This window comes from Sitodiplosis mosellana, unplaced genomic scaffold (genome assembly GCF_009176505.1).
Source record: "Sitodiplosis mosellana isolate CC-2019 unplaced genomic scaffold, AAFC_SMos_1.0 Smas_scaffold_6717, whole genome shotgun sequence".
Taxonomy (NCBI): Eukaryota; Metazoa; Arthropoda; class Insecta; order Diptera; family Cecidomyiidae; genus Sitodiplosis; species Sitodiplosis mosellana.
Window position 1 is genome coordinate 7,277 of NW_022601879.1, and position 13,570 is coordinate 20,846.

General features: G+C 35.0%; 2 protein-coding genes across 2 annotated transcripts; one reads left to right on the forward strand and one right to left on the reverse strand.

Moving 5' to 3' along the window:
• Positions 1 to 481: 481 nt before the first annotated feature.
• On the reverse strand, positions 482 to 5,107 carry LOC129579896 (uncharacterized PE-PGRS family protein PE_PGRS20-like). The gene is made up of 8 exons (XM_055470079.1): positions 5,044 to 5,107; positions 4,700 to 4,957; positions 4,466 to 4,492; positions 4,344 to 4,373; positions 3,388 to 3,612; positions 656 to 949; positions 572 to 583; positions 482 to 495 (listed from the first exon to the last, which is right to left on the reverse strand). Exons 1-8 carry the CDS (start codon positions 5,105 to 5,107, stop codon positions 482 to 484), a joined length of 924 nt encoding a protein of 307 aa, XP_055326054.1.
• Positions 5,108 to 12,016: 6,909 nt separating this feature from the next.
• On the forward strand, positions 12,017 to 13,364 carry LOC129579894 (zinc finger protein 239-like; the record flags this gene model as incomplete). The annotated part of the gene is made up of 1 exon (XM_055470078.1): positions 12,017 to 13,364. A coding segment is annotated over one exon (1,086 nt), but the record flags the coding sequence as incomplete, so codon positions are not given.
• Positions 13,365 to 13,570: the final 206 nt, after the last annotated feature.

Below are 13,570 nucleotides of genomic sequence, written 5' to 3' on the forward strand. Positions count from 1 at the left end.
AAATTTTGTTACTTGAACTTTTGGCTACAACTTTGCTGAAAACATTGAAACGATATAACCAATAGGGGACGAGTATGGGCCTAAATTCAATTTTTCCAAATATTAAAATTTGGCTATATATGGAAATTTTCAAATCGATGTAGCGAAAAAAAATTTTACACAACATTTTTTATTTCAAAGTCACAGTCAATTCAGTAGTTGAAAGTTAGGTTATGTGGTCATCATGCCAAAATTACACGGTCATAATTGTATACAAAATACAAATTGTGAAATTGTAGAGCACCGTCCATTAATGACGGCAAAATTCAGTACTAATTGCTGTGATTTCGCAATACTTCACAATATATCGAAATCACTTACAGCTATTCACAGCTGATTTCGCCGTCATGTATGGACGGCGCTCTACAATTGTTCAGAATCTGACAGTAAGCGGATGGTCAAAATGGGTAAAATGCATTACAAACACATAACCTCACTTTTTTTAATTGAGTGAGACTGTGATTTGAAATTATATTTGGAGCAGATATTTTGTGTTTGAATTGTTTATGGCTATGCAGTCAAAATTACTTACTTGCAGTGTTTCCTGTAAATTGTGGATAGATAATATTAGTTTATTATGAATCGAACTTAAAGCATTTAGTCGACATTTTTTTACCTCCGCCATTGTCACCATTGTTGCCACCATTGCCACCATTGCCACCATTGCCGCCATTGTTGCCGCCATTGCCGCCATTGTTGCCACCATTGCCGCCATTGTTGCCGCCATTGCCGCCATTGTTGCCACCATTGCCGCCATTGTTGCCACCATTGCCGCCATTGTTGCCACCATTGCCGCCATTGTTGCCACCATTGCCGCCATTGTTGCCGCTATTGTTTCCCGATCCTGATCCATCTGAGCCTGAACCAGTGCCTCCGGTGTTGCCATTTCCCGATCCACCTCCGTTTGATCCTGAACATACAGTTATTATAAATATATCTTAATATTAACAGCGCTTTTAACTTAATAATGATACGTTAACCGATAACGCCGATTAAATATTCAGGAAAAAAACTGCTTACTCAAAAAAACCGTGTAAATTAATTTTTGTCACAAAATTTCATAAATATTTCATTTGTTATTGATCTGAAATACTACGCTAAGGGTAAAATGACCATTTCCGAAAATTAAAATTGTGGAAAACAAAATACTGTTCTGGCCTTGAGCTGAGCTGTGTACGTTTTAGATACTCTATGAAAATTGGAAGTAGTTTTTTTCCGCTATGTTTCATCTATGTCTATTACTTATAAGTTACTTATAAGTAGAACATGTATGGATAGATGAATATTCAAATCTTGGCAAATTTGCCGAAATGTCTTCGGGTAGGGCGATTTCAATTGTAGGTTTTATGTAGTTTAATGTAGTGTATTTACTTTTTTTATGTAGGAACAATTTTTTTGAGTAATCGGCTATCGAAAAACCGCTCCAAAATGGGGATACTCAAATCTTGGTCAAAAAACGAATTTTCCATGAATCAAATGTTTTTTCGAATGGAGAATGGTTTCAAAGAATTGTAGATAAATTGTAGAATTCAAATCAATTGTCTGTTTTCAAATATGTCTGCCCGTTCGTTCGATATCGGGACGAGTCATGAAAATTGGTCCAAAATCGGTAATACTCAAATCTTGGCCCCAAATCGAACTTTCCACAAACTAAATCTTTTTTCTATTGTTCCTAGGGTCCATAAAATTGTAGAAAAAATGTAGAATTCAAATCAGTCGTCCGATTCTTCATATTTTCAACAACTTATTTGACAATAGCAGTGTTTTGTTTTTGTAGGGAGAAAAAATGCTCCAAAACTGGTCCAAACTGTTTTATTAATTGAAGTAACCCAGAATTAATTGTAGTGACCCAAAAATAATTGTAGAACCACCTACGTTTATTGTAGTGACCCAAAAATAATTATAGAACCACCTACGGCCCTTTACAACTTTGCTTCAGACAGTTTTCATTTATCTCTTATCAGTTTCGCGAAAAACGCGAAGAATGATAACAAAAAAAACATACCATAGGCTGGTGTTTTTGATTTGCGCCCAAATAAAAGATAAGAGAGCAACCATCTACTTAACACACACACATATCAGCGTGTAAGTAGAACGTTTGACAACATTTTGGTGTCAATGTAGAACATTGCTACATATACATTACTTCGACAGCGTATAAGTCGAAGCAAACTACTTATAAGTAGAATGTGTATGGACGGAAGAGCGGATTCCCAGCGTGAAAAATTACTTGCATAGTATTTCCAAGTCATTTTGCGCTGAAAATACGCCGACATGTCCATACATGTTCTACTTATAAGTAACTTATAAGTAATAAACATAGATGAAACATAGCGGGAAAAACTACTTCCAATTTTCATAGAGTACAGCTGAACGCTTAGGCGTCCGTTGCTATACATACGAATGTACAAAGAAAGAAGTGAGAATAACAATGAAAGCCTGGGAGTTCAGTATTTAAATTTTAAAATGTGTATAGAGTCAATGAAAGCGTGATGGAAATCGAATCCAATTGTGTTCACTCGGGTAATTACTCAGTTCTAAAGCAAAAGTCAAAATGTTAGTGACATTTACCAAAATAAAGTAAAATTGTCAGACATTACTTTATATTGGTTGAAGTTACCGCACCATCTACCGAAAAAGACGGCTATTTCTACTATTAAATGAATACAAATACATAGTGTCTACCAAAATAAAGTGAAGTCCGACACTTTTATCTTATTTGGTAAATGTCACACAAACATTTCGACTTTTTTTCTAACTGAGTACATATTAACATTTTGAAAAATCAACAATTGTACCTGAACCGGTGTTGCCACTTCCCGATCCACTTCCGTTTGATCCTGAATCTACAGTTGTACGCGCCAAAAAAAATGAACATTTTTTGATTTTAATAGCGTTATTAGTTATTAAGTGTGTGTGTGTGTGTGTGTGTGTGTGTGAAAAATGATTTTTACGAATACACAAAAGAATGGAAGTGCTGAAAACAGGCCAAATTCTAAGAATCCACCAATCAGCACCAATTCCACCGGATTTGAATTTTAGGCCACCGAACCAGCCATGGTCGATTTCGCCGATTTTCCCAGCCGTTTTCGTGATATTTCGACGTTTACCGAAATGCCCAATGCATTTGTATAGCATAAAAGAGTTCCATGAAAAAAGTGCTATGTGAATGTATGAGGCATTTCGAAATGAACTTTATTTCGCAGTTCCCCATATAATGTCGCGCTTCGCCAACATATACTTTACATGAAACTTTTTTTTAAATATTTCCATGTCAATGTTTATTATTGTCCAGACATAAAATAATAATAACATATTATTAAAATTTCAAAAAATCAACAATTGTACCTGAACCGGTGTTTCCATTTCCCGATCCAGCTCCGTTTGATCCTGTGTTACCATTTCCACTATTACCATTGCCATTATTCCCATTGCCATTACTGCCATTGCCATTACTGCCATTGCCATTACTGCCATTGCCATTACTGCCAATGCCATTACTGCCATTGCCATTATTGCCATTGCCTTTATTTCCATTATTCCCATTGCCATTATTTCCATTATTACCATTGCCTAATTTTCAAAAATATAATTGACATTACTTCTAGGACTCATGAATATTATTTTGTATGATTTCAGCTAATAAATTTTCACAAAAATAGAACATACGTTCAGTAGTTTCCTAAGAAAATAAACACAATAGAAAAATTGCATCGTGAAAGCTTTGCCTATCGCACAATGAAAATACCTTAAACATACTACAATCAAAGCCTATTTAAACAATGTTTTTATATTTGACGATATTTGAATCGATTTCAATGACGATGTGACAGCCACCTATAGAGATTCCTTATTTTAAAAAAGTGGAACTATTGAGTGTGTGCATCATATCACACGTGAATTTTCAATATGGTGGCGTCCATAGGAGTGAAACGTCAACCAATTTTATAGACACTCGTTCGCGATGTACGATCTTAAATTTAAAAAAAAAACACCACTGTGCTACTTATATACTTCAACATACTGAGTGTAATGCGGTATAAAAGCAGCAAACCAGCAGCCGATTAGTATACGCTACATATGAAAGCGCCAAACTAGTGTCAATTTCTTTTTGGGATTACAATACACGCAATTACACAAGTATGCGTCTATTATACTATAGCCACACTGTTTTATGTTCAAAATAGTGTGAAAACAATGTCAACTATGCATTGTCGAAACGTAGATTGTGTGATTAATTTTTACTAAGGAACACGTCAATTTGAAAATTACATAGAGTTAGGGAAAACATGTCTTTTTCTTACCTGAACCAAACAAATCACTTGGAAATGGTACTGTTATGAGAAAAAAATGTGTAGTTAATTTTATTTCCCCCGTGTGTTCATTTTCATTATGTTTATAACAATATATGATATAAACTCCATACCGATAATGATATTTGGATCTCCACTACCTAAAACATACGTAGAATCATGAAATACATATCATATCAAATACAAATGTGTAACTTTCTGAATCAGTTTTGGTATTGATAATGTTTCAAGTGTCAGAGCGATCGAGTCGTTTCAAAATAATGACAAATAATTGTAGATTTTTAAGTAATCGCATTGATCGCTTCAACGCAAAGCAAATTTCAAGAATAAATTTGATGTAAGCTTACTTCCGCTACTTGAACCGTCACCACCATTGCCTCGGCTTCCACTTCCATGTCCACTTCCTTTTCCATTCGTTCCTGAACCAGATTTATGCCCATCGCCAGAACCGCCTGAACCGTGTCCGCCTGAACCGTGTCCGCCTGAACCGTGTCCGCCTGAACCGCTCTTACATCCTCCGTACTTATTACTGCATGTCGAAATAATCACCACTCTATTACCTTCGTTGCTTTTGTTTCTGTTTTGGAAACGCCTAAAACGGAATCCTACAATGTCCAATTTAACGAAACATTTTGAATCGTTAGAACTAATTATTATCTTTAATATCGAAAAAAAAGAACTATTTCTTTACCATCAACAGACACTTGGTTCGCAACAATGGCAACTAAAACAACCAACACCACATGTTTGAACATTTTGAATAGTTTCCAACTGAAATCTGATTATATTTGCTGTTCACCGAATAATTAATTTGAATTAAATACTTGATTTCATCGATGAACATTGGCTCTTATATACTCAATTTCTATTGAGGATTTCGGCATTAATCTCCGCAATTAAACTAGTTTAAACACTAGTTGTATTCAATATTTACCAAACTAAAGAAAATATTAACTTCATTGATTGAGACGATTAAAGTTTCCGACTTGAGAACCAGATTTCACGATGTTATGCCAAACAAATAGAATTAGAAAATAGATTCTTGAACAATTGTGAGTTGTTGTGTTCAACCAAAGCTGTCATTGAACTAATCAGTTTAAATAAATAAATTTAACTAAAACTAGAATCCAATTTAGAACGCAAATAATTTTATTTACTTTATTTAAAAGATAAAAAAGAAGTTGGCAAGACGCCACATATACACACACAGAAATAAGCATTAGAAATTGAGGTAAAGTGTTTTGTTTTTGAACAAAAGTGACATTTTGTATGGATCAAATTACCATTTTTTGTTCGTGAGCTACCTCAAAATGTAACTTTCAAGAGTTTTTATCTGGAAAGACTCCCCATTTAAAAAAAAAACTTTTTACCATAACACTTACCTAAATAAGATAAGTATGAGGTCTTTCTCTATTTATCGTTGCACATAATATATATCAAAATCATTAAAAAATGAAAAAAAATCCGCAATAAAATGTTAATCTTAAATTGGATAACACATCCGTATGCAAACCAATACAATTTTTCGTTGACGATACTGCTTCTTCTTTTTCACACTATCGACGCTGCCATTGTTATACAAAATTAGTCAATGTGTATTGAAAGCTTGGATTTAAATGCGGGTTCGAAGAAGGAAGAAAAATAAAGTGAGAAAGAAGAAGAAATGAAACGTTTATGTCTTAAGGGAAGCTATATTTTCACCACGTTGAACTAGGTCGTGTGCTCACAAAGCTATAATCCAGAATTGATGGTTTTGTATGGTTTTAACGTTGTTATTTGTTATATGAAGAATTTCGATAATTATCAGCTTATTCGTGAATTTTTTTCTCACACATTGTCATTTAAAAAAGTCTAGGGGGTAAAATCATTTTTTTTCATCTTTTATATCCGCACGCATCAAGTAATAACTTAGAAATTCAATGGTATGCTTGCAAATCCGAAATATCCATGTATATTCAACAATATTCATGGTGAACGACAAATGAATATTACTGAATATACATAGATATGTCAAATTTACGTGTATACGTATGAAAAATAAAAATAGTAGCAAATAGTAGTGAATCAAACCTCCAACCGTAAATTTGAACGATTTTGGTAGATAACGGTGAATATTGGAACATTTTTTGACATTACAGTCTAATGAATATTATTAAATATACATAGATATTTGAGATTGACGTGCATACCAGTAAATTAGTGCAGATTGTATAGTCAAAAAATGTTTCAATATTCACCGTAATCCACCAAAATCTGCCAAAATCCTTCAAAAGTGGTTCAAATTTTCGGTTGAAGGTTTGATTCACTATTATTTTTATTTTTTCAGAGTTATTTGCGTTCTGCAAAATCGTGTGAAGCCCCTAGAAAAAAGTGTTATGAGCATTAAACACGAAATTTGATGAAAAAAAAGAAGTCTTGTTGTTTAATAACATACTTTTTTCTATCCAATATCAAACTTCATCATTTTCTTTTCCATTTTCGAACGATTGCCTGAGTTAACTAATCTTTTTTAGCTGCTTATCAACCGCATTTACATTTATCAATAAAAGTGTGTGAAATTAATATTTGTGTACCTGCTGAACAAATAATAAATAAAATCCGATTCACTTATTTTTGTTTCTTATTAAATTTGTTTTGAATTTGATTGGAGGAATATCGATTGTTTAAATATTTGATGAACAACTTAATTAACGAGTTACGATGTTTTTTCAAATTATTGTCAATCGTGGTCTTTTCGTGGCCATCACTGAGATCTGTGCCATCGAACTTAGTATCAACAATAAATACATAGATAACTAGCATGCTATTTTTAGGACTACATGAAATGTAGTGGTTACTAATCTGAATTTTTTTAGCATTACATGGATATAATATTATTTTTTCCCCAAGAAATTTTTAAGACTTACTAGGCCACTAGAACTGATGATTACTTCATTTTGATATCCGTATGAATTATTCGAAATAAAGCAATTTTAATTAATTTATTTATTTTCAAAAATACAATCAGGATGTTTTAATTCGTTTTTAAGAAAAAAAAAATCTGCTTTTCTCTACTATTTGCAAATATAAATTTTGTTAGTACTGTGCCAAGTAGTCTCTTTAGGCTCTCATGGAAGCCTACTCGTGCTCATCTATGCTTTGAGTTAATCTCTATACACTGTAAGTTTTCGGAGGGGAATGAGTAATCTAGATACAGTGCGAAATAGCGGTTTCAACTGTTTTTGGATGAATTTACACTAATTTTAGTCAATACATAGACACGCACTGGTCATCAAGTCTGTGCAGTTGCATGTATTGTAAATTTTGCACACACCAACTCGTTCAATTCATACAAATACATACAACTGCACAGACTTGATGACCAGTGCGTGTCTATGTATTGACACGTATATGAATAGTAGCCACTTGAGCGTTCGCATAAGCAATAACACATTTTCCCCTAAAATTAGTGTAAATTCATCCAAAAACAGTTGAAACCGCTATTTCGCACTGTATCTAGATTATCCATTCCCCTCCGAAATTTTGGTGTGTATTAGAGCTGTCAGTTGATCCGAACTTTTCATGTTCGTTCAAGTTCATAAAAAACTTGAACATCATTTTCCATGTTTCGAACAAAGTGAACTGAACATGAATGTTCATTTGTGTTCACTTTTGTTCGCATGACATCGATTATCAACATATAGGTGAATAAAATGGTCCATTAAAAAGTTCACATGAAAATTGTTGCATGACCTGGCTCTTGCTTTGAGTAACCAATAATTTGGACAAATTGCAATTTGTCTTTGTAAACGTATAACCAAAAAGGCCAATGTGTCGCGATTGGCTTTTGGTAATCGATATATTTTGTATTGAAGGTTGCTCTTGATGTTGCCATCGGTGGAATCGCTATCAAAGTTGACGACTGAAATAGTTGCGAGCAAAACCAAACAACGGACTTTGAATAGGACAAACTGCTTGAAGTTTTTGTTGCAGCACTCTTAATTTATTGCCAGTTTTCCTGTTATTTGTATAGTACTCGTTTGGAAACGAGTTGTTACCATCACCGTCGATTCGCACGAAGATGAGATTTGGACATTCCTCTGCTCGATTTTTTGCCCGGTTGACTTTTCGACATATGATATATGAAAGAGTTTCTTAACACTGTATCTAATTATAATAATGTTTTCAATCTAGAAAATGTTAAAAATCACTGAAAATTTGTTGAGATAGGTTTACATACTTATGCTTCGACACGGAACACCGTAAACGCTGTCTTATCGTATTGCCAATCAGCTTCATATCATGGTCGATTCTAACTTTGATTGAAATGTACAGAAACATAATTTATTCAATTGCAAATTAATTGAATTTTCAGATTGTTATCATGTAAAGAAAAAATATTTAATCGAATAAAATTTTGAATTGATTAGTCATTAGACAAAATCCATCAGCTTATTGCAATGCTTTTGAATGTTTTATCTTGTCCTTTTTTGTATGAGACTAGAAAAATTCCGTCTGTCTGAGGTTAGAAATTCGAATAATATTAGACGCATTTGTTACAAGGAGGTACTTTATTGACGTCTGAATGATCTCCATAAACAATTCACTATGTTGCAATCCATCTTCATGTCAGTGTAAAATTAATCCCTAGACAAATTAAACGGTACTTCGGGTTTTCAGTCAATCTGGGTTTTTATTACTTTTCCGTACACAACGTGTCAAGGGAAAGTATAGGAATTGGTCTCGAAAACTTTTTTCGCAAAATTGGTTTAGATCATCATAAAAACTCATGAAACGCGTAGAAAACCACTTTTTGAGACACTTTTCCGTTCGTGTGCCGTCGTCGTCGTTGTCGTCGTTGGTGTGTGTTAACACGATAACTCAAAAAATAATTGAGATAATCAAAATCTGGAAATGCCAAAAGTTTTGTATTCGAAAAACTTAGTTTAAGTTCGAAGATGAGCCATTTTCGAAATGACCCAAGAAATCATTTAAAAAGTGACAATTCTGTATGGGAGGTATCCGTAAATCGACTTTGATTGGCTTCAAACTTTCTGGGGTTTCATTTTTTGGATAAAAAATAAGATTCTGAAAGTTTCATGTTGATCGCATGTGCAGAAGTTTGATTTTTTGTCCTCAATTTTTGTCGACATTTTGTTGGAAAAAATTGAGGGCCAAAAACCAAACTTCTGCAGATGCGATCAACATGAAACTTTCAGAATCTTATTTTTTCTCCAAAAAATGAAACCTCAGAAAGCCAATGAGAATCGGTTTACGGGTACCTCTCATACAAAATTTTCGAAGTTTTAGTTAAAGGTGGGCGTTTTGCAATTACTTAATCTCTTGCACAATCATTTTTCGGATGATTAAGACGGCACTTAATCATTTAATCGCTATTAATCATGATTAATTGATTGTGCAAGAGATTAATTAATCATATCGAAAAAAAATCGAAGAAAAAGTTTCATACAAAAAACATGTCGATTTTTGCCAGACCCATTTTTGTTCAACATTTGTTAGGTCTGGCCAAAATTGACATGTTTTTTTGTATGAAACTTTTTCTACGAATTTTTTTCGATATGATTAATTAATCGATTGCACAATCACAATTGTTGGCTTTCAATTAAGATAAATGTCATTCAAACAGATGTATTTTATTGAATTTTATTTTGAGGATTCTAATAAAGTTCAAGTCTTTTGTCATTTCTAAATTCCAGTCAACAGATAAATGTAAATTTCAAACGGAATAGAACAGTTATGTATGTTCCCCACAGAATTACTTTTTGGATTGATGAATGCGTTTCATGTGCGATTCGGCCTCGTCCTTGCGAATGAAACACTTGTCACACCACTTGCACTCGAACGGTTTCTCCCCTGTATGATGGACTCGTATATGATAACGTAGGTTGGTCGTTTGCAGTATGGAATATTCGCACATGTAACACTGATATTGACGTCGGCCGCAGATCTCCTCGTGTGCTATCTTATCCTCTGCTTGTGTGAATCCCCGGCAACACTTGGTGCATCGGAAGGGGAACTGATCACGATGGGTGGCCAAATGTTTATTAAGATCGCCTTTATGGATGAATCTTCTTCTACATACTCCACATTGAAGTTGACGTTCACCGGTGTGTTTTGCTTGCATATGTCTTTTGAGACTGTCTTTGGTGAAACTTTTGTATTCGCAGAAATAACATTCGTATCGACGTTGTTTGCAGCGTCTTTCATGCGATTTTTGGGCGTCTTCGGTGGCAAATCATTTCAGACAAGAATGGGGAAGATCATCAGTGTGAGTTCGCAAGTGACGATTCAAAGTGCATTTTACTGCAAAAGATTTTAAACAAATGAAACATTCGAAACGCTTCTCTCCGCTGTGGATTTTCTGGTGCAGATTCAAAGCGCTTTTTTGAGGGAACCTTTTCAAACAGATATCGCATTTGTATGGTCTCTCGCCTGTGTGAGTACGAATGTGTGCGGTGAGATTACTTTTATGCGATGCAATATAGTCACACACATGACACTTGTGCTCTTTTCGTTTCTTCGCCGCCTTGTTTCTCGGAATGTTTCCTTTGTTTTGTTTTCTCGACCCATCGCGTTTCTTTCCTTCACCACTCGATTCGGGGCTCTGTGGCTTGACATTTGATTTGACCATTGGTTCGTCGACTTGACCGTCATGAGCATTTGCTTCACCTTCATCGTGGATCGGATCTGCTGGAGAACCTTTTTCTTTTTCTTCTCTACCTTTGTCACACTCCACTTCATCTTTCACGCCATTCAAATCGAAATCAAGATCAAAATCACTTTCTGACTCGAACCCCAATTTGATGTTCGCTTCCAATAGAATTTAGTAACCAAATTGAGTTATTAATTTATGCAATTGTTTGCTGTTTTCGTTAAAATGATTTTTATTTCTTGCTAATGAACTGAGTGTTTCTGAATTATATTCTCGGATTGGAAGGATCATTTGTCAAGAACGATGGAACGAAATGGAAAAGAGCCTAACGTCAATGTTCATTCACCGACACCAACACACACAACGAAGTATCACGCCACAGGCCATACTCAGTTGACATTCAGCTTTGGTATTGATTGATGCACATTAGATAGAAAAAACATCTTTCGGTCGGTGATTCTCAGGACAAATTGATAAGCAGACATTTTGCACGCCAACGCGATATTTGTAAGTATTAAAATAATTTTGATACCAATGCCATACATTTAGAAGCAAAGAGATACAAAACGGATTTTTTCCAATGAATCGGGTGTGTTTTTTTAAATGGTTTCACTTTGTGCAACGCGACTGCGATATTGACATTGTCTGAGTCATTTTTCTCCTTTGATTTCCACCGTGTCAGACTAATTCATTCTTCGGTCTTCTCAATGATTTGTAACAATTCATGAATCAGCCGATAAAATTTTGATTTCTCATTGCAATTACAAAATCAGTAAAAAAATCGCTCCTAAAAAATAAATCTTCTGAACTGTCAAATCTCATTGTCATATTTTTCCAATTTTTCGACAGATTGGCATTGGTCATGGATATGGATCCTGGTGAAGGTACTTCGGATGGTCTCGTAAAGCGTAAAGCAAATGGTATTGAAGTGGAAATCAAGCAAGAACCCGACATTAAGGGAGAGCCATCGGATGACAGTGAATTTGGTTTGGTGACACGTTCAAAAGAAAGATTTGTAGAAGTTGCAGCGACTGTGACATCGAACATCGAATTAGTGGGCGATCCTGGATGTGATTTAAATCTCGATTTTGATTTGAATGGTGTGAAAGAGGAAGTGAAGTGCGAAGAAGAGAAGCCAGAGAAATATTCCACAGCGGATTCAGGCTCAAAGGCAGACAAACCAAATGCCCATGCTGGTCAAAGTGGTAACTCAACGGTAAAATCAAAAGGCAATCGCAATGGACTCAATTCAAGCGTAAAGAAAATGAAACGGGATGGATTAAGAAAACAGAACAAACAAAAGATTCCGAGGAATAAGGCGGCGAAGAAACGAAAGGAGCACAAGTGTCATGTTTGCGGTTATGTTGCATCACAGAAATATCATCTCGCCATACACATTCGTATTCACACAGGCGACAAACCCTACACATGCGATGTCTGTTCGGGAAGTTTCACCCAAAAAAGCGTTTTGAATCGACACAAGAAAATCCATAGCGGAGAAAAAACATTCGTATGTTCAGTTTGTTCAAAATCTTTTGCACAAAAATTCACTTTGAATTGTCACTTGCGGACGCACAATGATGAGCTTCCCCATTCTTGCCTGAAATGTGGACAACGATTTGCCACCGATGAGGCCAAAAAATCGCATGAAAAGCGCTGCAAACGACGTCGATACGAATGTTATCTCTGCGAATACAGAAGTTTCGTCAAGTTCAATCTGAGAAGCCATATGCAAGCAAAACACGCCGGCGAACATCAATTTCAATGTGGAATATGTGGAAGAGGATTCATCCATAAAGGTCATCTTAATAAACATTTGGCCACCCATAGTGATCAGTTCCCATTCGGTTGTACCAAGTGTCGCCGAGGATTCACACAAGCAGAGAATAAAACAACTCATGAAACGATCTGCGACCGACGTCAATATCAGTGTTACATGTGTGAATATATCACGCTTTATCAGACCAACCAACGGAGCCACATGCGAGTTCATCACACAGGTGAAAAGCCGTTTCAGTGCAAGTGGTGCGAGGCACGTTTTTCACAGAAGTTCAGTGCCAATGATCATATGGAAAAGCATCATATTTCAAAGAAATGAGGAGGTCTCACCGTCTACTATGGTCTTCTTCATGTACAATCACTCGAATTAAACACTATTTCATATAGAAAAGAACAAATGTCAAACTTCTGCCTTTATTGTGTGGTCAATTCAGATTATAATGCTGAGAGATACAACGAATTTAATTGCAAATTAATAGAATCCTCATATTTTCATCACGTTTAGAAAAATGTCATTGAATTGAATAAAATTTTGAGATTGACATCATTAGACACAATCCATCTTCACGTCAATGTGTAATTAAGAAGGCAATAAAAAGGTACTCACTAAATATTTCAATCAATATGGTGTTTTCTTTGACAAATAATCCTTTCCTAACACTCCAACCAGTACTTCAGACGGCGGAAATAAAAATGCGATCGAATAGCATTTCTGAAGTGAAATTCCACATTTGGAAAATTCAATTTTTATTCTAGCTATTGCTCATGTTATAAAATGTTTTCAATT

Bases quoted from the DNA above. Each gene is read 5' to 3' on its own strand.
- LOC129579896 (XM_055470079.1), bottom strand. From the start codon at position 5,107: ATGTTCAAACATGTGGTGTTGGTTGTTTTAGTTGCCATTGTTGCGAAC. The intron at 4,958-5,043 runs GTAAAGAAATAG...TGGACATTGTAG, and splicing joins GAACCAAGTGTCTGTTGATG to GATTCCGTTTTAGGCGTTTC. The intron at 4,374-4,465 runs GTATGGAGTTTA...TTCTCATAACAG, and splicing joins AGATCCAAATATCATTATCG to TACCATTTCCAAGTGATTTG.